Here is a 21,754-nt window from a genome sequence, read left to right on the forward strand (position 1 = left end):
GGCAGGCACTAGCACTGGCACGGGGCATGTCACTGTCGTAAAGGACTAACGAACTATCGTACTTGGTACAGAACTGCAGGCGTGTCTCTCTCTCTCTCTCTCCGCGGACTCCACCCAGCTGTTTACCCAGTGCCCACTCCTGCCACTCACTACTCAGAGGAGGACACAGCACTCTTCACCCTCCTCGGCCTTTTTCCTCAAAAATGTCGGAAAAATGATCTTGAAAAACCGCCAACCGAAAGAGTGAGTACTGTACCAAACATGTGCTGAGAAAAAAAAAGAAAACAGAAAAGCAAGGAATCCTTCCCTCTTTCTTCCCTCCCTTTGTTCTTACCCTCACCCTTCTTCCCATGAGGCCGCGTTGTCGTACTCGAGCTGAAAAGGATAGACTGAAACTCTCTCTTCCTCTCGTACTTCGTTCAACGGGACGCGCGCACCGTGTATCCCCAACGAATTCGTTCAACAAGGGTACGCGAAAGTTTTGAATTTGTCGTCCGTGTAGTGAGGCGTGCGCGCATTAGCGGTGCGGTGCCGTGGCTTGCGGAGAACAAAGTGAAAAAAAAAAATGCCTACCTACCCAGAGGTACATGGTACCAGTACAGGGTTATTCACAATACGAGCTTTTAAAGTTTGTGCCTGGGGTGAGACAGGTGAAAAGAGGAACGCGGAATACAAAGGTTCGAGGCGTAGGGCGTAGGGCGTAACGTGTAAGGCGACCAGTCCAGTCCCGTCCAGCTCGGAGCGGAGAAAAAGAAGAGCAAAGGCGAGAAAAGGCAAATGACCCCTGACCTGCAGGGTCTGACCTGACCGACTCTGCGATGCGAAAGCCCGTCAAAACTTGGGCAAAGGCAAGGGGTAAAAATCGTTGTTTCTGGACTTTCGAGGCGAGTGATCTGACGATAGTCCCGATCTGTGGTTATAGGCGGGATGTGGAAATGAAAACAGGGCTAGATATTGGTGGTCTTTGTGTCAAAGGGAGAAGCACTCCTAGGCACTACCGAGATCGCCCGACCTAGTTTCGATATTGCCTCCATACCATCTTCTTTTGTACGCATCCCGTCAACGAACAGTATTGACAACTCAAAAATGTCCAGAAGGTCCATCTGATTGTCCACATATAGGCCTCCAGATTGAGAACGAGGCCGGATCGCTGCACACTAGTTCCGACCCTCAACCGTCACGACAGGCCCCGTGTAGACCTTCCTCCCTTGAACCGCATAAAACACTCCCGAAATAATCATGACTCCAAAAAACAGCACGACCGACCAGTTGAAGGACTCGGCGTCCACTGGTGTGCCGTTGGGCCAGAAGCTCCAGAAGAACGCAAACAGAGAATAGACTATACTGAAGACGTTGATCGGCACGCCCAGCTTGCCCAAACTCCACCGTGCCTTGGGTAGCAATTCAGGGTGGTACACGCGGCGGTACAGCACGCATGAAATGGAAATGGTGTAAGAGAACATCAGCGCGCAGACCTGTACAGAGATGATGGCGTTGAATGCAGCGGAAGAGCCAATGTTGATTATCGCAAGCAGACAGCTGATGATACAGGTCAGCGTAACGGCGTTGGCGGGGATGTGCAGCTTCGGGTGGACAGCACCGATCCACTTGGAAAACGGTAGCCCCTTGTCGCGGGCAAAGGCAAAAGTTTGACGCGAGGTGGAAGCGTTGAATGAGATATTGGAAGCGATGACCAAAATCAGGATCAGAATGGTCAGGGCGTTGACACCACCAGTAGACACTGCCTGGCGGAAGATCCAGATGAAGGGATATTCGGTTGGATCGTCGAGGGCGGCGTCCACGTCGGTCAAGGCAAAGTTGTAAGTGACGACGAGCACCAAGCCGAGGACCCCGTTCGAGATGTAAGCCCAAAACATGGCGTTGGGAACATTGCGACCAGCATCCTTGACCTCCTCAGCCATGTGCGCTGTGCAGTCAGAACAAAGTGATCCATAGATGGCCGAAATCTGCCCGATCATAAGAGCAAGGCCCATACTCGACCAACCTCCTTCGTTGGAAAACTGGGTAAATGCGACCTTTGCAGAGTTGCGAGGTGCCATCACCCATAGAACGATGATAACCGCTGCATATTTGTTAGCACCTGACCACACCAATCCTTCTTGAGCCAGTGAGCTTGCCTCACATAGAACTCACCAAAGAATCCAAAGACATGCACGATGAGGAGCACATTCTGTATCAGAGGCAGATCCCGTGCGCCCCACGTGTTGGCGACAAAGAGGACGAGGACCATGGCGAACACCAACAACGTTCCCTGCCATGCTGTTGGATCGTAATCAGGATTGTTGATCTGAATCAAAGCCTGAATAATGGTTCCGGTCAAGAACGAGCCTGACGCTGTCCCAGCCTGCCAACTGAGTGTTGAAAACCAACCGGTTAAATAGCTCAGGCTCTTCTGATATCTCGGCGGAGCGAACTCAGACACCCAATGGTATTGGCCGCCGCTCGTTGGAGCCCTACAATTGTTAGAGGCTGCTCGTACATGCGATGGCGTTGAGCCTACATGGAAGCCATCTCGGCCAGAGATGTCATGACGATACCAAATCCAATAAAGGTCCAGACGTAGGTCCAGAAGAATCCAGCAATGCCACCATCGACCAAAACTTGAGTGTTCGCTCTGGACGAGGATCAGAAGCTGGATAAGAGTGGACAGGTTGGTCATGCCTGACACATTGCAACTCACATCAATAAAAACTCCCATGTCGCTTGTAGTAGGGCGGTAAATGCCAGAGCAGAAATAGGTCGAAAGTTGCGAATCAATTCCTGACGTTTTCCTAGACGTTGCATATCCCTTTGGTCTTTGGTGGTGTAGCCCTTGTCGAGGATACCAACGTCGTTGTAGCAGCCCTCATCTTCGATGCCATCGAAAGAAGCCAGCTCTCGAGCAGTAAGCGATGCGTCCGGGACCTTGTCTAGAGTCATCTTGACAGCTTCAGAACAACAGATACGAAAACCTCAGGCGACAAGAAAGTCAGGTGGAGAGATAGGAAAGCACTGGAATATGATTCGAGTTCGATCAAAAGGGAAGACGAGTTTGCACGTAGTATCACTTTGAAGCTACTCCTTGAAGTTCAGGTTGGTGCCGACCCTGATACTAGTAGCATGCAGACAGGAGGGGGGTATCAGTTGCAGAAGCCATGTTGAGGGGCTTTCGAGGACTGAGGCGAATTGGCGAACCAGGGTTGACAAGACGAGACAGGGATCAGCTCTGCATGGGCAACCTCTCTGGCGTTCTCTGGCGTCTCTGCTAACTTAGAGACCGAATGGTGTGCTAGTTGCCTCCCCATTGGGATGCACAATATTCCCGGTCGACTGACAGGTGTTGACTGTGGGACTCTCAATCGCCCCTTGACGGCCATCTTGCTCACCATGTTGCGTATGCGTGATTAGTGGTTTACAATTCAGCGAACTGGCGGTGGTGGAGATTGAAGGCCTTGCCCCTCTCGTGAGCAGGTCTCTATGGTCTTTCGCCGTCCCATCCTGCCATGGGAATCGAGGGATGCTGGAGAACTTGACCACCTTGGTTGCTTTTGGGACGAACAGACTGAATTTTTTGATGTCAAAGTAAAGAAACCTGGTGTCCCATGGTCACCTGCGTGTCAAACTCAACTAGAAGCAAAAAGGGAATCAAATCCGAACCTGACGGTTGCCTGCAAGCCACAGATCAAAACCCCCTTGGAGGTGGGAGGTGGGTTCTGGATACTTGCACCGAGCAGAGAGAATAGAGATGTTTTGATCCCAAGTGGTGACGTTTGACTTTAACGTCCTGCCAAGACGCTTAACTTTCCTGCGAAAATCCACGATCAGTTTACGAACAATCAACGCAACATTGTATGTATCTGCGCCAGAGGAGTTGAGAAGACCGTTGCCCCACGCTGTTGCTGCCCTTCCTCAACCTTGAGGCCAACCCTCACAATCCTCGCACAATGGCCCAAGGACAAATCAAGAAATCGTCCAAATCCTCCTCCACGAAACTCTCGGCCTCTGGAGGAATCACCAAGAAGGGCTCGCGGACGATAACCCCCAAAAAGGCAAAATTGTTGAAGCAGGCCAAGTTGAACAAGAAATATACCGCGGGGCTCACCGCGAAGACAGAGGCCATGCTCGGTGCACGTGCTGGACATCTGGAAATGCTGGGACAGACGAAGAAGAAGGACGGCGCAACCACAGCCAACGGCAAGGGAAAAGAGGGAAAGAAGAGTGGGAAGAAGGCTTGAGACTTGGTGATACGATCGCGCTGTTCAAACACCATACTTGTGCACGATCACTCTTCCTATGGATCCCGTCGAGGCGAAGACAAACCTTCGGCTGGGGATGTGATTCCGCGAAAGAGACGATACATTCTACGCCGGAATACTGATCCTCACGAGTGGTCAACGATTCCTGCCGAAGAGAAGCCTCCCCCACGACGTCTAGGTCGAACTCTTCGACGATACAGAGGACGTATCCTTTGACAGCACGTAAATCCTGGACTACAGCACTTGGAATAAAGTCGAAAGTCGATACTTCAACAGAGCAATGCAGCAGATGGGATTCGAAAGCTCAAGGACTACAACGCCCATCCTGGTATATGGTCCAACAACCAAAGTAACGCCCGCAAAGCCTATGTCTTACATTCCACCCAGCGCTCGAGCAGCTTCACCTCCACCGCTTTGAACCATGGCCTGCTGGCTCAAGTCGGCTCTGAGTTTGCCTTTGGCAGGTCCACCTTCGCCGACACCCATTCTCCGCGCAACATACCTTTGGGCCAACATACCAATCGCCAGACTCAGCGTTTCTTCAACCCACTCGCTCACCCATTCTCGGGGATCAATACCACCACTTTCAATAATCTCTTCGATGCTCTCAGGCAAAGTGCCTTCCCCGCCACTCGGGGCATCTAGCCACTCGATCCATTGTCCGGGAATGGCTTGAGAGACGACCTGGAATGTGATACCGTGGATGGGATCGTGCAGATAGACAGCAAACACAATCTCGTCAGTGATGTTCTCCTTTGCCTCTTTCACTTGCTCGTCCTTCTCCAAACTCGGTGCTGGGGCGAACAGTTCTTCTGACACCGGTTGTGCAATGGCTTGGATCGCTAGGAAAATCTCGCTGTCTCTGGTCGGATTAGAGGTCGAGAGTGTTTCCGTAGCTCGCTTGGCAGCTTCTTCAACTCCGCCCTTGGTTCCAAAGTACTCTTCAGCGTAGCTCTCAGCGGAGGCCCTGACGAGCTTGGTACCCTCAACAAGGCCTTTAACTGCGTTGATACTTCGAGGTTCTCCGCTCCTCCACCATGGTCCATCATGCCAGGAGCCCAATGGTCGCGACATTTCTCTCGATTCTCTTTTAGGTCCGGCTTCATGTCCTCTTTGAACAACCATCAAGTCTCCACCCTCGACTTGTGCCATGACACGGCTAAAGACTTGGTAGACGAGGGGATCGAGGGTGGGATAGTTTGACAGGTCGTGGGTGATATGGATTTGCAGTCGTTCGTGGGAAGAGATCGGTGGAGCAATAGTCTGCAAGATGTTCTGAAACGTGGGCATGGCTATGCTTCTAAGGTCACCACCTATCGTAGCTGTTAGCCTGCAAAACCTCCAGTTCAACGGTCAACGTCCATACCAAACCCTTTGAGCACACCGACATTTCCTCGGAGTTGCTCTGCCCATTTCTGTGCTTCTTCATTCTTCTGAATTTCTTTCACAGCCGCCTGGGCCTGACTGACGGCAGCAGAAGCAGTCGAGAGCAATCCCCCCCACCACCCACCGCCGCTTTTGGCCGCTGCTGGAGCCGGCTCAGGCTGCGATTCATTTTCTGTGGACTCTTCAGTCGTTGTGGTCGCTGGTGTAAAGCTCTGATGGAACGAACGTGTACTATCACCCGACTTGCGCTGACCGCTGCTCGACTTCTCTTCGCTTGTCCGGCCAGGAGGCGGGGTGGCCGTCGAGGTTCGCTTGGGGGATCTGTTGCCCGTGGCCGAAGACACATTTGGTCGCAGTGATGGAGTGGCAGGTCGGCTAGCTGGTCGTTGGGCCAAGTTTCCCAGTTCAGCGAGCAGGTCTTGTTCGTTCTGTGACGATTGGGCCGGTTGTCCCTGTCGGGCTGTTCTGGCGGAGGGCTTTGGGGCACGCGTCGAGGCCTGCGTGCTCAGATCGTCAAGCTGTGCCAAGAGCTCATCGTCGGTGGGTGCCGCCTTCTTTGCAGCCATGGTCATTGCATGTAGAGATCGAAATGGATGGGTATGGAGGTGGACAATCTGGCGTGTGAAAGACGAGTTGAAGACGCAGGGAGGCGAGGGAACGTGCACGGACGTGACTATGACGGCCATGGAGATCCGCTTTTGGGGAATAAGTGGTGCCGCTCTAAGCCACCTTGGGACAAAAGCACATGGACTCAAAGGCAACGTCCCACACTCCAGTCAAATCAACTTCCTTTCTGGCTCCTTTCTGGCACTCAGTCTAGTTCTTACTGTACTACGCAACGCAACTCAGACCTTCAAACAAACCACACATTTCCCAGTCTGCACCGTCGGCCGAGACTGAAGCGGCAAGTCTACAAATCGAGATCGACCGGGACGAATGTCGACGATGTGAGCGAATGGGTAGTTTCTGCTGTTATTCCTCTTTAATGACCCGCTGAATGCCGTTTGTCTCCTCGTTGAATTAGATTGTTTGTTAACCACGACCTGGAAATGGAACCGAACATTCAGCAAATGCGTTGCTCCGGGCCTACAAAGGTCCACACGATCAGCTGCCTTGGATACACCTGCCTGCCTAATGAGTTGAAGAGATGTAACAGAGCCTGGAAGGAGTGCAACTTCCAAGTGCATCGATATAATACGGATTGAGTAAGGATGACAAGGAGACGACGACAAGGGGTATGTCTGAAATGTACTAGTAAGTATTGTTCTGTGATGCATTTCTTTTCTCTTCATATCTCCCTGCAACAACGCGTGGTTCGAAGCATCCATACTATCTTCACCCCGGCCGCGGCCTTTTCGTGAGAGCATATGACAACTACTAGTATTGTCTCAGATCATTCAACAATACACTACAATTCTTCAATACTAAACCAATTCACTCGAGCACACACACACAGCACTGTAACTAGACAAAGTCAACCCTTCTCCGATCTCGCGGATATAGCTCACAACTCTCATCCCTTTACTCTTCATTGCTGCATACTCCCGACGTGAAGTGCGATCAACGAGAACTTGAGAGTACTCAAAATGCTCCATCACGTTATACGTTCCCCATTCCCTGCTACCTCTCCCATTCTGCTCCTTCTTTTACTCGTCCAAATTTCGAGCGCAACGCTCTTGACCGCTTTCAGTCGACGCGAACCAGATGTCATTCTCCCTCGTGGGATCATGAAAAACGGCACCTGCGACGAAGGCTACGAATGGACCGTCATCACCCCGCTCTCGACTCAAGGCGCCACGTGCTGCCCGGTCGGGTACAAAGGAGAAGAGGCAAAGATCCTGGGGAATCTGGTGGGGACGTTCTGTTGTCCCGAGCATATCGACACGGTGCCATGCGATGCCCACGACCGCGAGATGCCAACGACACCCCTCACCTGTCCGGAGCCGGGCCAGCTAATCGGCGCGCTCTGCATGTATTATTATTGGTAGAGGGAGCCTTCTTCAGAGAAGAGGTCGGACAAACGGACCTGAATGCTGGAATTGCCTTTTGGGAGGAATTAGGGACGACCACTAAGAAGGCAGACAGGGAATGGTTGACGGTTCAGTGGTTTTGGGCCCGGGGAGGGCGCGTTACGTGTCAAGGCAATGATCCAGATAAGAAGTCATACTGGACTGGGCTAGATTCAAGCACTCGCCATAAAGAATACAAATCTGAGCCTGGTGTCAAGTTGTCCTCTGCATTGACTTGGTTAATCTAGAGGCAGAAATCGGTCTCCATCCTGTCTGTAGTGCTCTGCCATCGAATCTTGGTTCGATGCCCATCCAGTCGTCCCGATCTCTGTGAGCGCGGACGAGTCAGTAAGTCGAGACCTCCTGGAGGGGACAGGACCAAAGTCGCAGACAGCCCCCTGACGCCAATTTGCTTCACATGTCCATCTCCCACTAACACTTTGAATCTCGAGTGACAAGTGGCGGGTGACGGTGAACGATGTTCCGACTTCCACTTCACTCCAACCCGAGTCACCCTTGAGATGTCCTCACTCCGGGACGTGTCGTTTGCTTGCAAAAGCGCGAAACAAAACTGACCAGCCGCAACGCTTGAACAGAGCTTGACGACTGATCTCTCGTGAGAAGGCACGTTGAATCATCTTTTCTTTGGAGTGGCTCGAACTTGATTCGGGGTGTAGTGACCATCCTCGTCGCCGGCTCTTGAACTGCCGAGTTGACTCGTTATTGTCCCCTCATTCTTGTACCCAACCAGGTTTCTGGGATTGTCGGAATGTTCATCAAGATGAATCAGACCACAGCCAAAGATGACCCCGGCGCTTTCGCAAGCGAGACGAAGTTGTCCCCCAGCTCGCCCGACGCTGGATCAGAAGGGTCCGCTCGCCATATCGAGACGCAGGATGAATGGCCGTCCAGTCGGGATTTCGCCCAGAGGTATGGTCGGTACGACACACAGGGTTTCTTGGTCGATTTCGAACATACGACCGCATACATGCTACCCAGGAAGGCACCTGTGCCGCCTCGTCCCAGCACACCAATCTCACCGTCCGGTCTCACCAGCACCACTCTTATCGACCAGTCGTCTTCGCAATCGGAGCCACTGATTGCTATACCATACGAGTCTACATCTGAGGCAGACTCCCAACCACACACAAGACCTCAGATCAGGTTCAGCGACACGTACCGGAAGTGGTGGCTGCAACAATACTCCCGGCCGGAGCCACTGGTGCGGCTTGCGTCTAGGACTTTAGCTCAGGGAAGCCGGCAAGGTTTCTGGCTCGCTCGAGGTACACTGAGAGGGTGTGATGAGGTGATGATGCAGCAAGGCCCCGGGTATTGGTTGGCAAGGGCGACAATGAAGGACGCTCAGCAGGACGGCGGGGCTGGGAGCGCTGACATACCCTCTCGGTTCTGGGGTCGTGTCGTCGACAAGGTACGAAGAATCAGCGGCGAAGAGAAATGACCCTGTGAGATGAAGAGTTCAGCCGTCCTGGAAGTTGGTCAAGTTTCACCATTTGCGGACCTCTTGTCACCATCGTCGAAGTGGCTAGCATGGATCTCAGCCAGGTTAAATCTCTTTAGTGTTTCATAATCACTTCCCACCACGCTCATTCCAACCACATTTCGATACACATCGACAAGGACAAGCTTGTCATAGCCTTTCAAGTCGACCGAGTGTTTTCCGTGTCCCAGAGCGGTAATCTTGTCGGCGACTGCGCGAATAACTTCGTCTCGACCAATTTTGTTGTTGTTGCGGATTGTCGGTCGGATAGCGAACTTGCATGGTCGCTGTTTCAGCTCAACGTCGTTCTTGGAACTTGTCTCGTCCTCGTCGGCTCCGTCGACATCGATCGAAAAGTGTTTGGGCAGGACTTGGTCACACAATGATTGCAGTCCGTCATTCAAAGTCTTCCGGATTAAAGTGACTGGAGTGAGTCTCTTGATGTAGCGACTTCGTGGCCCCGCTTCTTCCTTGCTCGAGGCCGAAAGGCACAATTTGCGGACTGTTTCAACAGGATCAAAAGATGTGTTTCTGGGAAACCGTACAAAGGAGACGCATGGAATATCGAGAGTTATAAAGGAGAACTTCGGTGACGACACATCCTGAGGCTCTCGATTAGCCCTTAAGGAGTCCAACTCAGCGAGGATATCAGCCTCGATGTCAACCTCCCCCACGTCACCGTTGTCTGCTTTGATGTCCGATGTTGCCTCCACGGGCTGACCGCTTGGTTCAGCGGCAAACAACTGATGGCATGGTCAGTTAGTGTCTCGATGGCAGGTAGACACTGCGCTCACCTCATCTAACAAGTCAGATAGCTCTTGCAAGCATTTCTTCTCCTGACCCTTGTCACAGGTGACGAAGATTCCAACATCATCGCTATGGATTCCGGACGCACTGATGGTGGCGAGGCGGCGAGATTTCGCTCGCGAATCCTGTGGTTTCGGAGTCCGATACTTGCTTTTGCCAATATTGTCTTTGCGAGGCTTTGTGTCTGATTGTGACTGTGTATTGTCCATTTTGAGCCTTTTGGGTGATCTGCTCATCGATTCATCAGGATGCATGTCCGGGAGAGCCTGAATCTTCGCCGTATCTGTCTAGGAGATTCGTATGACTGACAGGAGTAGGAGACTTCGAGTTTTCAGAGATTTGCGCCGTTGAAGTTCATATAGGAGAAAGAGAACGACGGAATTATTCTTCGAGGCTGCAAAATGCAAAATGGGCGCTGGCTGATGCCAAAAGCCACTAATCCTCTTCCGGAAGGCAGCGTATTTCTTGTTCCGTCTTCTTCGTCTCCCCCATATTCTTCTTTCTCCTCTCCTTGCTTCTATTCTGATAACCACCCTGGACGTCTTTCTCAATGCTAAGTTGCTCCTGCATTGACCGGTCGTCTATCCTTGCTTCGGCCACTGGTCGTCTCACCGTGACACCCGCGTTGAACCGGACAATGGAGCCATTTGTCCAGTGCCGGCCTCGTGATGGCCTGGTTTAAGCGCCTCTCGCGACCGAGGAGGCGACTATGGGGATGGTAGTACAATCCCATCTCTCCTCTGGTGGCTTTGGAGGTCATTGCCTTGACTCCTTGATTGGTTCGTTCCCTGGCCCATTTCTGGACAAGCTTGTCGAAGCTCTCTCCGTGCGACTATCAATGCTTCAACCCCCTGTTTAGGAGGGCGTGGACCACAGTGTCGCTCTGCATGATGCATATATGGGCACATTTCAAGCAGCAAAAAGCATATTATGATCCATGACAGACCGGCTTCCTCTTCTTCTTCTTCTTATTCTGATCCCCTTTCTTCTTCCTGTGGCTCAATTACCCCAATGGCGTCCTTTTTTGGCTCAAAGACGCAGGCTGACTCCTCAAAAATGATTGTCAATGGAGGACTTGGTGGACTTGTATGTCCAGAACCCACGGTTGTACACCAAGCGCAGGAGAAGATGGATAATAACATTGTGTCCAAACTGCGTCGCCGGCCTCCTCCACTGCGAATATCAAGTGGTTCTGATGCTGCATCTTGGTCACCCTGTTTGGCTTCAGCACCACCATGCACTGGGCTTGGAGGACTCTTGACTCCCAAGACTCCCACTGACCGACGTAAATATTCACTACTGGGGTTTGATTTCAGGGATGGGTCTTCACCGTCAACAACACGGTACAACCCTGCCACACCCTTGACACCGGGGTTTTCCCTGCCGGAGATGCCAGCCAGTCCGACATCACTGTATTCACCAACAGCGGCAGAGTTGCCAGGTTCACTTCTGTTGGCAAGCCAAGGTTTCCCGCAGACAAATCCCATATCACCCCCGCCATCTCTTCGACTGCTTCGCCGAGACACTGATGATTCCACGACAAGTTCTGTGCCAACTCTTTCAACCTCCGGATCTAGCGATGACGAAACAATGGAAGCATTGCGAAGCCTGACCACTCCTTTGAGAAAGCACGACCGATCCGTTGGAAGCACGATGCCTCTCTACACCATCGGAAGCCGCGCCCCCGCAGGCCTACAGTCCACACGGCCATTTACTGCCATGACTATCGAGGAGCTGCTGGATAAACTGCCTGACTGCGACCATGTGACCATATCCCAGCACTGGTTGCCCGCTATGCGCAGTCAACTGCAGAAGATGACGGCTCTGCTCAACGAAGCTTGTAACCTGAAACTCGAGTCAAGCGTTGATCAAGTAAACCTGAGTAGTGTAAGAAGCTCGACCTTTGCGACCACCTTTGGCACTGACCTTCCTCAGGCACTCAAATCCTTCTGCGATCAACTGCGCTTGATCACGGCCGAGTACCGCAAAATTGTCGAGTCCGCAGAATCGCTTGCTGAACGAGATAACAAGGTCTCTCATGAACAACTGAATGAGCTCGAAGGGCAGGTAGAGGAAGCTTTGGAGAGGATGACGGCCAAAGACAAGGAAATCGAAGACAAAGACCGAAGAATATCAGAACTTCGAAATACCGTTCACGAAGTCACCCGCCTTTTGGGCACGTTCATTCAGAACAATGTCCCTAGCTGGGCGCATACCATCGACGAGCCCAAGACTCTACAAGTTCTTCGTATCATAGCCGACTACACGCGCAACGAGCCTTACGAGTCTGTTGATTACGTTCGAATCGCCGAGGAGACCCTGGATAAATATGTTGGAGATCTGCGCGACGCGCGAAACCTCATCAGAGACTATCGCAAGGTATTGCATGGTCAGGGAGCCATGATCCAAGACCAGTCGAAGAACCTCGACGCATCCGTGGATAGGTACAACAAAGCGGTCAGGCTTGTACAGCAGAAGGATCACGAGCTCTTGCTTCTTGTACAACAGAACGACGATCTAAGCAGAGACTTGCAGGAATGTCGAGCCACACTTGCCGAGAGCCAACAGATGCGGACGGACTCGGAGAGGATGGAAAGAAGATATGAAGAGCTGCGAGGGACTATGGTCAGCATGCAAACGAGCTATACACTGGAACTTGATCAACGCGATGCCGAGATATCGAATCTTCGTCAAAAGCTGGGTAGTGCTCGCGAGGAGGTTTTCGCGCGACGGGAGGATGTCAAGAACGTCATCTCCCAAGCCAACGCGATGCTTCAGCCGCCTGCCGATGCAGCCGCCATGGCTGCAAAGAACAGCAGCACGTCCAAAGCCTTGAGGTTCTTTGGAATGGAGAGGGACAAAGACAAATACCGCAAGGGCACTCTCCCCACGAGTTACAGCATGATTGGACTCCCATCGGAGGATTCGAGGTTCTCGTCCAAGGAGGTGGCTTCCACGGTCGATCGCGCAGCACTTCGCCACAGACCTTCTTTGCAGACACACGCAAATCCACGGGCATTGACGACACCAAATACACCCATTGATAGCTGTCAGAGTTCGAACGAGACTGTCATGACAGCACCAACGTATCGGCCACGATCTGATTCACTCGGTGCTGTACGTTATGGCGCTCCCACTACATCTTCCATAGATACCGACAAGTCGCTTCCTGACCCCCCAGCGTACCCGAGGCCTTATCCCCTGGCGGCTCGGGTTGCTGAAATTGCTCCGTCAATCGAGAGCCCCCTCGCGGCACAGATCACATCGGATTACTTCAAGAATGGTATCATGGGACAGACCGCCGCGCGACGCGTGCTCAGCAAAATCACCGAAGTTTCCAATATCAACTCGTCTCCAGACGGTGGACTCCAGACGGAGCGAGTTCTGGACGAAAACAAATCCGACCACAGTGTCGCCAGCAGCGATCGTGAAGTCTACCGCAAGAGCATCTGTGCGTTGGATATGTTGAACTCATCCAGTGGACTGCCCTATAGCGACACGGAGACCGAAATTGAACGAATCATCCGTGGTGGAGGTCCTAGGAGCCCACCGAAGCCTAACTACTTTCATCCCTACCAAGAATACGAAGCTCACGACGACGGACGAGGACAGCAGCAGCAGCAAGACGAATATGACGAAGAACAAGTTCACACAGGTGTGGCGCATGTCCTCCACCTTCGACCGGGAACACGGGACCTCAGAGGAGCAAGTGCAAGGTCGAGCGAAGCAGACAGTCGGGAGTACGAGAGTGACTCTGGACGGGAAGGGCGACGGGAGAGACTTAGGGAGAGCATGGTGAGCAACGAGTCGGGCTATCGCACAGAAGACTCGGAACCAAAGACTGTGGCTCAGCTGTATCATCAGGGGAGACGGCATATTCGTGGTTGATGAGCAACTACCGAGTAGACTTGTCGACCAAACGCAAGTGCTTGGGGATGACTTGATGCACGCGGTTGTACGACTGACTATCGAAGAATGAGGATCGTGTGGCAATGCATGAGGGCTGTTCTGGCCTGGCTGGTGGAGTTGGGAACGTTATCACGAGAGCTGAAGATCAAGAGGATTGGCCGACATGGTCATTGATGAGGGCTGGCTGAATCGAGGGTTAACAAAGGCTTACAGCCAATCTTGAATAGTTTCTCCCCATAGTAAGCGAGACATCAATCAACAGGGCTGCTTCGCTGTCAACCTGGCTGGCGGTGCAGCAGAAACCGTTCACACAACGAGGAAGAACAATTTCACCGAACTCTGACCTCAGATGAGATTACCTTTTCAAAGAGCGGGACGCTCCATCGAAAAGGAGAGCGATTCAAAACGGCGAGGGGAGGCACCGCTGAATATTTGATATGGGTATTGACATTGATATTAACGTGGCAACAACGACTTTTATTGTACAGAGTAGGGCCAGCAGGATCGCAGGACCGCAGGACAGTAGTGCAATAGTGGAACAGTGCAATAGCACAGCGGAACAGTGTAGCAGAAGGACAGTAGCGCAACAGTACTGTAGTGCAGTAGTTCAATAGTTCAATAAGTGCAGAAGTACAGTGGTACAGTAATATAGAGTACAGATCAACCCACCATCGCATCACCAGAGAGTAGTGCAGGGCAGTGCAGTGGAGGGTAGAGCAGCAGAATGAGATATGATAGTACCACTCGGAGGGAATGCCGCAGAGAGCCAACGCCCACACCCACGCCCACGCCCAACGCAAAGCAAAACAATGTGAAAGACGAGCGAGGATGCCATTCGTCTTGCTTCCTTCCGGGGTTGGAGTCGACTTTTGTTATCAAACATGGGTGGTCCCCTTTTCAGACAACATGCTTTCCCCGGCTTGGAGTGGAGTGGCGAGAGACGTGCATGTTGACGGTCCTTCTTTGCCCGGGTGGGCTTCCCTGGCTGGTGCGAAGTCAAGCATCTAGATGCCCTACTCCGGCGTCAAGGCGATCTCTCTGCCTCATCCATCTTACACCTCTGTATAGTTCCATCCCTGTGGACCATGTGGCAGGTTTGTCTCCCCTTGTGGGTTGCGGTGGCGCACGAACTACAGGAAGCAGAATGCTCACTTTCAGGGAAAGCCTTGCCCCGTCGAGTCATGCAGTCTGTGGCGGACGTGGACCGGCTCCGAACGTGTTGAGTGCAGCGAAAATAAATGCTGGCTTCGACAAAGAGGCGGCATTTGCAGCCATCGCTCCCGTCGCAAAGACCATGGCGGGTGGATATTCAGTGGGTGCGTTGAAGAGTGTCGTCTAAAGGCACATAAACATGGTCTTTCGCTCAAGATGACAGGGCTTGTAATTTCCTGTAGGCGTTGCTGGTGCCAGGAGGGTGTGAGGCATTGATCAGGGGTCATAGACAAGGCCGAAATCCATCTAGGGATCAATCCCATCGGTAAGGACTTCAAAAATACCCTTCCGGGAGAGACCGACAGCCGCGTAGACGTCAAGCGACACAATGATTCAAGTGGTAGGCCATGTTTGTTGACTTCAGGCGTCCCTTTTGTGAACTCTGACGGCGGCCAAACTCTATCCAATCTCTTGTAAATGACTTCTTGATGGTCCTTAAATCTCTCTGCATTGAGGCTGCCATGGTCTATCGGACCTGACTACCATCAACCACTGCTTCGTGCTTCATGGGCGCCTCACGCCCGGATTTAGGATGCAGGGTTTGCATTTCTATGTCATTTTCCTTGCGACCGATAGCGTTGCGCCTGGCGGTGGGATTGGCAATGGTAAGGCTCTCAGATAAGCTTCGGATCTGTGGCTGCACGACGCGTGAGATATTGTGGTAGCCATTCTGAGGGAGTTGGATGAGGAGGTTGTGCAGGCAGGAAAGAACCATGCTTGTGAAGCGGCCCATGGTAGCGGATCGCGCGTCAGATTTTGAGAGGTGCAGAGGCACGGCTTGGTTCCCAGGATCAATGAGATGTGACGAGGTCTGATAACCGGAGGACGTTGTCGTGGGCGGTAAATGCAATACACAAGTTAATCTCAGCGCTGAAAGATGAGAACGGTGATGAAAATGCAAGTTGGAGAACTGCGCATGCACTGTGATGTAGTAGAAGCGTCTCAGGGAAGTGGCTTCTCGGTAAGTGCGGCAATGCGTGTAGCCGCTGAGTAGAGTGTGACGGCGTTGATAAAGGTAACAGGGGTAGAGCGATCCAACCTCGACGATGGGGAGAATATACGAGACACTTGGTACGAGGTGGTGTTTAGCGTATCTTCACATGTCTGCCTTGATAAAAAGACAGTCCAACATACTGCTCAGTCAGTAATTTGTCCAGAAGAAGAGGAGGGACAACAAGTGGATATGGCGATAAGGCACAGACGGGGGATGTTTATTGTTCTTGGTACGGGTTGTTTGTGGCGGGAATGCGGAGGAATGGGGAAGAATCCACAGTTGGAAGTAAGAAAGTCTGAAAGTGTATCTCGTGCCCTCGTATTATTATCATCTCCCCGTGCTCCCCCTCAATGTCTCCCTGCGGAAACCGTTTCCGCCCTCCATTCACCCACTCATCCACTCACCCATTGTCCCAATGTAACCACCGGCCAAACAAATGATAACCGTTTCATATCTTCATTGACCAAGCACAACTTTCCCGTCACAGTATACCTCCTCGAACCAGTGTCATGGCTGCCGATATTCCAACCTGCAGGTGGGGAATAGTATGTATGCCACCACTACTCCCATGCTCTTTATGAAGTGGCACTATTGACAGCCACTGCAGCGACCGGTCTCATTTCTTCCTGGTTCGTTGAAGACTTGGTCCTCCACCGACCCGATGCCAAAGCAAAACATGTCATCCAATGCATCGGATCCTCATCGATGCAGAAGGGTAAAGACTTCGCCGCAAAACATTGCCCAAATGCAACCCCCACCATCTATGCTTCATATGATCAAGTCTACTCGGACCCAGACGTGGATTGTGTCTATATAGGAACTCCACACTCCTTTCATAAAAGCAACTGCCTCGACGCCATTGCCGCCGGGAAGAACGTTCTGTGCGAGAAGTCGTTCACCATCAACGCCCGCGAGGCACGAGAGGTGCTCGATGCTGCAGAGAAGAAAGGTGTTTACATCCACGAGGCGATGTGGCTACGGCATCGACCTCTGGTGGCAGACTTGAGGAAGCTCTTATTCAAAGATAATGTCATTGGGGATATCTTCCGTATGTCCTCTGACTTCAGCTTACTGGTGCACATCCCTAGTTTGCCAGACACCTCGCGATACAAAGATCTTAAGCTTGGTGCCGGAACGTTGCTAGATACTGGCATCTACCCGCTAACATGGGCGTTCCTGGCATTGGATCCCAACAACCCTGAAAACTCCGAAAGGCCGACCATCCATGCAACCCAAAGCCATCTCCACGGAGTCGAAGTCACTTCGAGTATCCTGGTACAATACCCATCGACGGGAAGACAGGGGATCGTCAGCTCCACCACCATGTCGGGCGGGCTTGGCGAAGCCATTTGCCGCATTCAAGGCACCGAAGGCTACATCGACGTACATGGCGCAGCGCCATCGCATCCTTTGTCCTTTACAGTCTATCGACGGAAAGAGGACAACAAACATGACTCTGAAAGCAAAACATATGACTATCCTCGTGTCGGGCGGGGGTTTTTCTACGAGGCGGACAACACCGCCCTCGACATTGCGGCTGGCCGGAAAGAGAGCGCCATCATGCCTTGGAAAGAGACTATCCGCGTCATGGAGATTATGGACGAGATCCGAAGGCAAGGAGGAACGAAATACCCTCAGGATGAAGTGATGAAGGGATGATGAGCCATTGGGCCGTCAGCCTCGTGATGGCTCCAGCCTTGTGACCACCTCAGCCTCGCTGACGTCATATTCAGGGGGACGGAACGCGTGGTTCGCGATTCCCCGAGCCCCCAACCTTCATTCCTCGAACAAACTCTCCTTCAATATCAGACAGTGGCCTTTTATATACCGAGAATATATCAACAAGAGCTGCCCTCGCTCGCTTATTCTTATTCTACAACTGACCGCTCAACTCCACAATGACCTCCTTCTATCAACTGCTGTCTCAAGTGCCCATCCTGTCCTCGTTTCTACTTCCCGCTCCTCTCACAACAACCGACGGCGTCAGTCAAAATACCCTTTCATCTTCAACTTTCGACCCCTCAGTCTGCCCCAACCCCCCGTCCCTATCATGTCCGTCCCCCCCAGCGCAAGATGTAAACACATGCTGTGTAAACCACCCGTCAGGACATTTTCTGCAGACCCAGTTCTGGGACACGGAGCCACCCATCGGGCCCAACAACTCTTGGACCATTCATGGCCTCTGGCCAGATCTCTGCACGGGAGGGTTTGACGCGTTCTGCGATTCTTCGCGCTCGCATTCCGACATTCGGACCGTCCTCCGCCACGCCCTAGAGGGCCAGGATGGTGCGGGCGAGGCGCACGATGGAAATCATGAAGCCATGGTCGACGAACTGCTCTCGTTTATGGAGACGTACTGGCTCTCCCTCAACGGCGACCACGAACACCTGTGGGCGCACGAGTGGAACAAGCACGGCACCTGCATCTCGACCCTCGAGCCGGACTGCTACGGGGCTCCTCCGCCGACACCAAACCGGCGGCACCGCCACCTCGACGTGCTGGATTACTTCATCCACACGACCTCCCTCTTCAAAACGCTCGACACGTACTCCATACTTGCGGAGGCCGGCATCCTTCCCTCGTCCCAGAAGCGATACAAGCTTCAGGAGCTGGAGGCGGCCGTCGAGTCCTCTCCACACGGCCAGCCGGTGACATTCCGCTGCAACCGCCGCGGCGAGCTGGACGAAGTATGGTACCATTTCGCGGTGATGGGCTCGCTGAGACATACGTCTTACGACCTGGAGGACGGCGAAGCCGGATCCGAGGCCGAAGCCATCATGATGTCTCCCCGAGAAGACCAAGGGCGCGACATATCCTCCTCCTCCTCTTCACCTTCTAACCTCGCTCATTCGCCGTTCCTAAACACCACCACCGTGCGCAAAAGCTTCGTGCCTGTCCCGCCCGACGGAGCGCTCTCAAACTGCCCGAGACACGGGATCAAATACCTCTCCAAGACGCGTGGTGACGAGGCGCCACTCCCACTCCCACCCCCCTGTCCCACAAAGACTACCACTGTCGGTGCTGGACCCACAAGCACCACCGCCCCCTTCACAGGAAAAGGCCACCTCGAAATCCACGTGCTCGACTCCACGCCCACGTCTCAGACCGAGTCCGAGACCACCGCCATGAAAAGGGGCTGCCTCATCCGCCAGGGCCAGTGGTACGTCTCGGGCACGTGCGCGACCTTCCGCGCCCAGCATGACGTCGTCGACCCGGGCCACCAGGCCTTGTTCTCCCTCTCGTCGTCGTACTCGCCGTGTCTGGTGAATCCGGCCACCGGCAGATTCGAGTGTGCAAACTCTGCAAAGGTGCAGGGCATCTTTTCTTACGCCGACAATGGGCATGGCGCCAACGTGCTCGCATATCACAACCACAGCGTCTTCTACGCACACACCACTCCGAAGAGGTTTGAAAAGGTGGATCTGTTTGCTGATGATGGAAATGGCGCGAGGAAAGTCCAGGTGGAGATCCACTGGGTACCAGCATAGTTCTGGCGTCCGGCATACAGGTGTCTAAACAAGTTGCCCTATCCACTATTCCTGTTGACTGGAATGTTTAGGTGCAGCATTGTTACATGCTTTGCCCATCTCATGGCGCCCTTCGCCAATATACTCTTCACTTGCTCCCGCTTCTCGGCGGCAACAAGTCGTCGCTACTTCCAGGCCAACTCATCCCACTGACTCGACGTCCCATCTTCTTGACCTCTCGCATCCCGGCTCCGAATAGGGTTTTGACCCTCTCTCCACTGATCTGTCTCTCAGTCTTACGCCGTGATTTGACGATCTTCTCTTGCCCACCTCCAGGCACCTCGACCAGCTCCACTCGTGATGGCAAGGTGTTATTTGCCGCTTTTGGGGGCGGGCGAACATGTCCACTCTCGAGCATTGCCACACTCAAAGAGTCTGTCACTTCTCCCGAGGCACCGACTTTGCAACAGGAAGAGAAGAATTGAGGCTGAACAGATCCTGAGATTTGCACAGCCATTGGGGATGGTACTGGATCCTTACTCCGCCCTCGACTCCTGAAAACACTTACAGAAGGCATTTGTGGGTTTGAAAGTCGGTGCGCTTCGGCTGCTCTGCGAGAGGCACGTTCCTCTCGCTCCTTCATAGCCTTTGCTCGAGTCTCGGGAGAACATTCAAAGTAGGATGTTCGACGACGATGTGAAGTGAGCTGGACAGTATTCGACTTTGGCAAAGACTTGCCCTCAATAACATGCTGTCTCTTTGGTATGAGAGGAATGAGAGATGCCAAATTACCTGTGGTCTTGCTTTTCGCCATAGTGCCTTCGCCGTAGAACGATTTGGAAGTTTCGGTCAACACGGCCTCAGCATTGACGCTTGATACTCTGCTGGTTGGTGTCGAGGCATGTCCAGGAGAGGTTGACATGTTCAACGAGAATGGATTGAAACCATTTGACCCGGACATGCCCAGCCGCCTTTCCACTTCTTTACCTGCAAACGCGAGACTTCCGGCTCGATGGAGGCTTTGACGCGAAACTCCTAGCTTTTTGAGGAGGATATTCTCAAAGTCTTCAAAGCTCTTCAAGGCTTCTTTCGTCTTGCAATGCTCTCTGAGCTCATTGAGCGCACTGTTCATACGCACCTTCTCGCTATTTTCGAAAAGACGGTCAGCTTTCTTTTCGGTCGATCCTGCGGGCGATTGAGGTGGTCTGTTCAGCTCCTTCATGCGAAGTCGGTCACAGAGAGACATATATCGGCCAGTCCAGTACGATGCGTCCTCTGCGGCGTACACCTGTCTGAGGGTTAACAACGCTCAACGGCGATAACATACTTGACCGTCTCTCACATGTCTTGCATCAATGTCCGAAATCTGGCTCGGGCTCGAGCTCGTGACGCTTCCATTACTGGTTGTCATTGTTGTCGAAGTTGGAATGTCACTGTCTCGCCAGTTTTTATTCGCCAAAGTGGAATTGATGAACAAAAGCCGACCAGATGATGACGTCCTCTTCATGCTTTCGAGACGTTGTGTATTGGCAACATCGTTCAGTGACAGCTTCAGAGTTGGTGCAGGTTCAGCCGTGCTCCTTGCTGGAGGATTTCGGTATTGACAAGCATTTCTAAGTCGAGCGCGATTGACTGCCGCTTCTCTCTGGACTTGTATCATTAAGTCCATCTCTTTCTCTGTCATCCTACTTTCGTTCAATGCATCGGCGACATTGAGCTGACTTACATTATCGTGATGCTGTTCTGAGGAGGACAGTGAGACAGAGATGGGCTTTCTCGGAGATGGCGTTTGATGTGTCGGAGCGAAGCATGAGATATTGCCTAGAGTTTGTGTTCGCGGCAGAGGAGGGTCGAGGGGTTGAAGGAGGCGTCGTCTAGTGATTATCTCGCGAGGTGAAGATAGGAGGCTTCCCATCGTCTTGGACTTTGGCAGTGCGGTAGTGCTGGATACCTGCTTGAGGTGATACGGAGTGACAACAGCTTCATGACTGCTCAAGGAGTGCGTGGACATGTTTCGGATATAGAGCTGTTGTCGGGTTCCAGACAGATCATGATGGGACCGTTGCTTGTACGGAACTAAGGACTCTTTATTGGGCGTCGGTGCCTCAGCATGGGCCATCCGGAACGAGCTGGGTGGAAGAAAGTCATCACGATGCCATGATTTCCGGTGCATGTAAGGAATTCTGGGGAGACTTGTCCCTGCTGCCGAGCCCCTT

The 21,754-nt window shown here is 52.7% G+C and overlaps 10 protein-coding genes across 10 annotated transcripts; 6 read left to right on the forward strand and 4 right to left on the reverse strand.

The window, feature by feature from the left end:
* Nucleotides 1–1,157: 1,157 nt before the first annotated feature.
* AYO21_11213 (hypothetical protein) lies at nt 1,158–2,940 on the reverse strand (the record flags this gene model as incomplete). The annotated part of the gene is made up of 4 exons (XM_022661109.1): nt 1,158–2,083; nt 2,155–2,474; nt 2,522–2,635; nt 2,702–2,940. The coding sequence occupies 4 exons, from the start codon at nt 2,938–2,940 to the stop codon at nt 1,158–1,160; spliced, it is 1,599 nt and encodes a 532-aa protein (XP_022506569.1).
* A 1,004-nt stretch (nt 2,941–3,944) lies between these two features.
* AYO21_11214 (hypothetical protein) lies at nt 3,945–4,472 on the forward strand (the record flags this gene model as incomplete). Its single annotated transcript, XM_022661110.1, has 2 exons — nt 3,945–4,218; nt 4,309–4,472. The coding sequence occupies 2 exons, from the start codon at nt 3,945–3,947 to the stop codon at nt 4,470–4,472; spliced, it is 438 nt and encodes a 145-aa protein (XP_022506570.1).
* A 156-nt stretch (nt 4,473–4,628) lies between these two features.
* Nucleotides 4,629–6,208, reverse strand: AYO21_11215 (hypothetical protein; the record flags this gene model as incomplete). Its single annotated transcript, XM_022661111.1, has 2 exons — nt 4,629–5,569; nt 5,623–6,208. The coding sequence occupies 2 exons, from the start codon at nt 6,206–6,208 to the stop codon at nt 4,629–4,631; spliced, it is 1,527 nt and encodes a 508-aa protein (XP_022506571.1).
* Nucleotides 6,209–7,228: 1,020 nt separating this feature from the next.
* AYO21_11216 (hypothetical protein) lies at nt 7,229–7,630 on the forward strand (the record flags this gene model as incomplete). Its single annotated transcript, XM_022661112.1, has 1 exon — nt 7,229–7,630. One exon carries the CDS (start codon nt 7,229–7,231, stop codon nt 7,628–7,630), a length of 402 nt encoding a protein of 133 aa, XP_022506572.1.
* An 802-nt stretch (nt 7,631–8,432) lies between these two features.
* On the forward strand, nt 8,433–9,110 carry AYO21_11217 (hypothetical protein; the record flags this gene model as incomplete). Its single annotated transcript, XM_022661113.1, has 1 exon — nt 8,433–9,110. One exon carries the CDS (start codon nt 8,433–8,435, stop codon nt 9,108–9,110), a length of 678 nt encoding a protein of 225 aa, XP_022506573.1.
* Nucleotides 9,111–9,148: 38 nt separating this feature from the next.
* AYO21_11218 (hypothetical protein) lies at nt 9,149–10,165 on the reverse strand (the record flags this gene model as incomplete). The annotated part of the gene is made up of 2 exons (XM_022661114.1): nt 9,149–9,892; nt 9,944–10,165. The coding sequence occupies 2 exons, from the start codon at nt 10,163–10,165 to the stop codon at nt 9,149–9,151; spliced, it is 966 nt and encodes a 321-aa protein (XP_022506574.1).
* A 1,381-nt stretch (nt 10,166–11,546) lies between these two features.
* On the forward strand, nt 11,547–13,844 carry AYO21_11219 (hypothetical protein; the record flags this gene model as incomplete). The annotated part of the gene is made up of 1 exon (XM_022661115.1): nt 11,547–13,844. One exon carries the CDS (start codon nt 11,547–11,549, stop codon nt 13,842–13,844), a length of 2,298 nt encoding a protein of 765 aa, XP_022506575.1.
* A 2,932-nt stretch (nt 13,845–16,776) lies between these two features.
* Nucleotides 16,777–17,730, forward strand: AYO21_11220 (hypothetical protein; the record flags this gene model as incomplete). Its single annotated transcript, XM_022661116.1, has 1 exon — nt 16,777–17,730. One exon carries the CDS (start codon nt 16,777–16,779, stop codon nt 17,728–17,730), a length of 954 nt encoding a protein of 317 aa, XP_022506576.1.
* Nucleotides 17,731–17,969: 239 nt separating this feature from the next.
* AYO21_11221 (hypothetical protein) lies at nt 17,970–19,559 on the forward strand (the record flags this gene model as incomplete). Its single annotated transcript, XM_022661117.1, has 1 exon — nt 17,970–19,559. The coding sequence occupies one exon, from the start codon at nt 17,970–17,972 to the stop codon at nt 19,557–19,559; it is 1,590 nt and encodes a 529-aa protein (XP_022506577.1).
* A 127-nt stretch (nt 19,560–19,686) lies between these two features.
* Nucleotides 19,687–21,549, reverse strand: AYO21_11222 (hypothetical protein; the record flags this gene model as incomplete). Its single annotated transcript, XM_022661118.1, has 3 exons — nt 19,687–20,826; nt 20,881–21,183; nt 21,265–21,549. The coding sequence occupies 3 exons, from the start codon at nt 21,547–21,549 to the stop codon at nt 19,687–19,689; spliced, it is 1,728 nt and encodes a 575-aa protein (XP_022506578.1).
* Between the last annotated feature and the right edge of the window lie 205 nt (nt 21,550–21,754).

This window comes from Fonsecaea monophora (genome assembly GCF_001642475.1).
Source record: "Fonsecaea monophora strain CBS 269.37 chromosome Unknown Scaff149, whole genome shotgun sequence".
Taxonomy (NCBI): Eukaryota; Fungi; Ascomycota; class Eurotiomycetes; order Chaetothyriales; family Herpotrichiellaceae; genus Fonsecaea; species Fonsecaea monophora.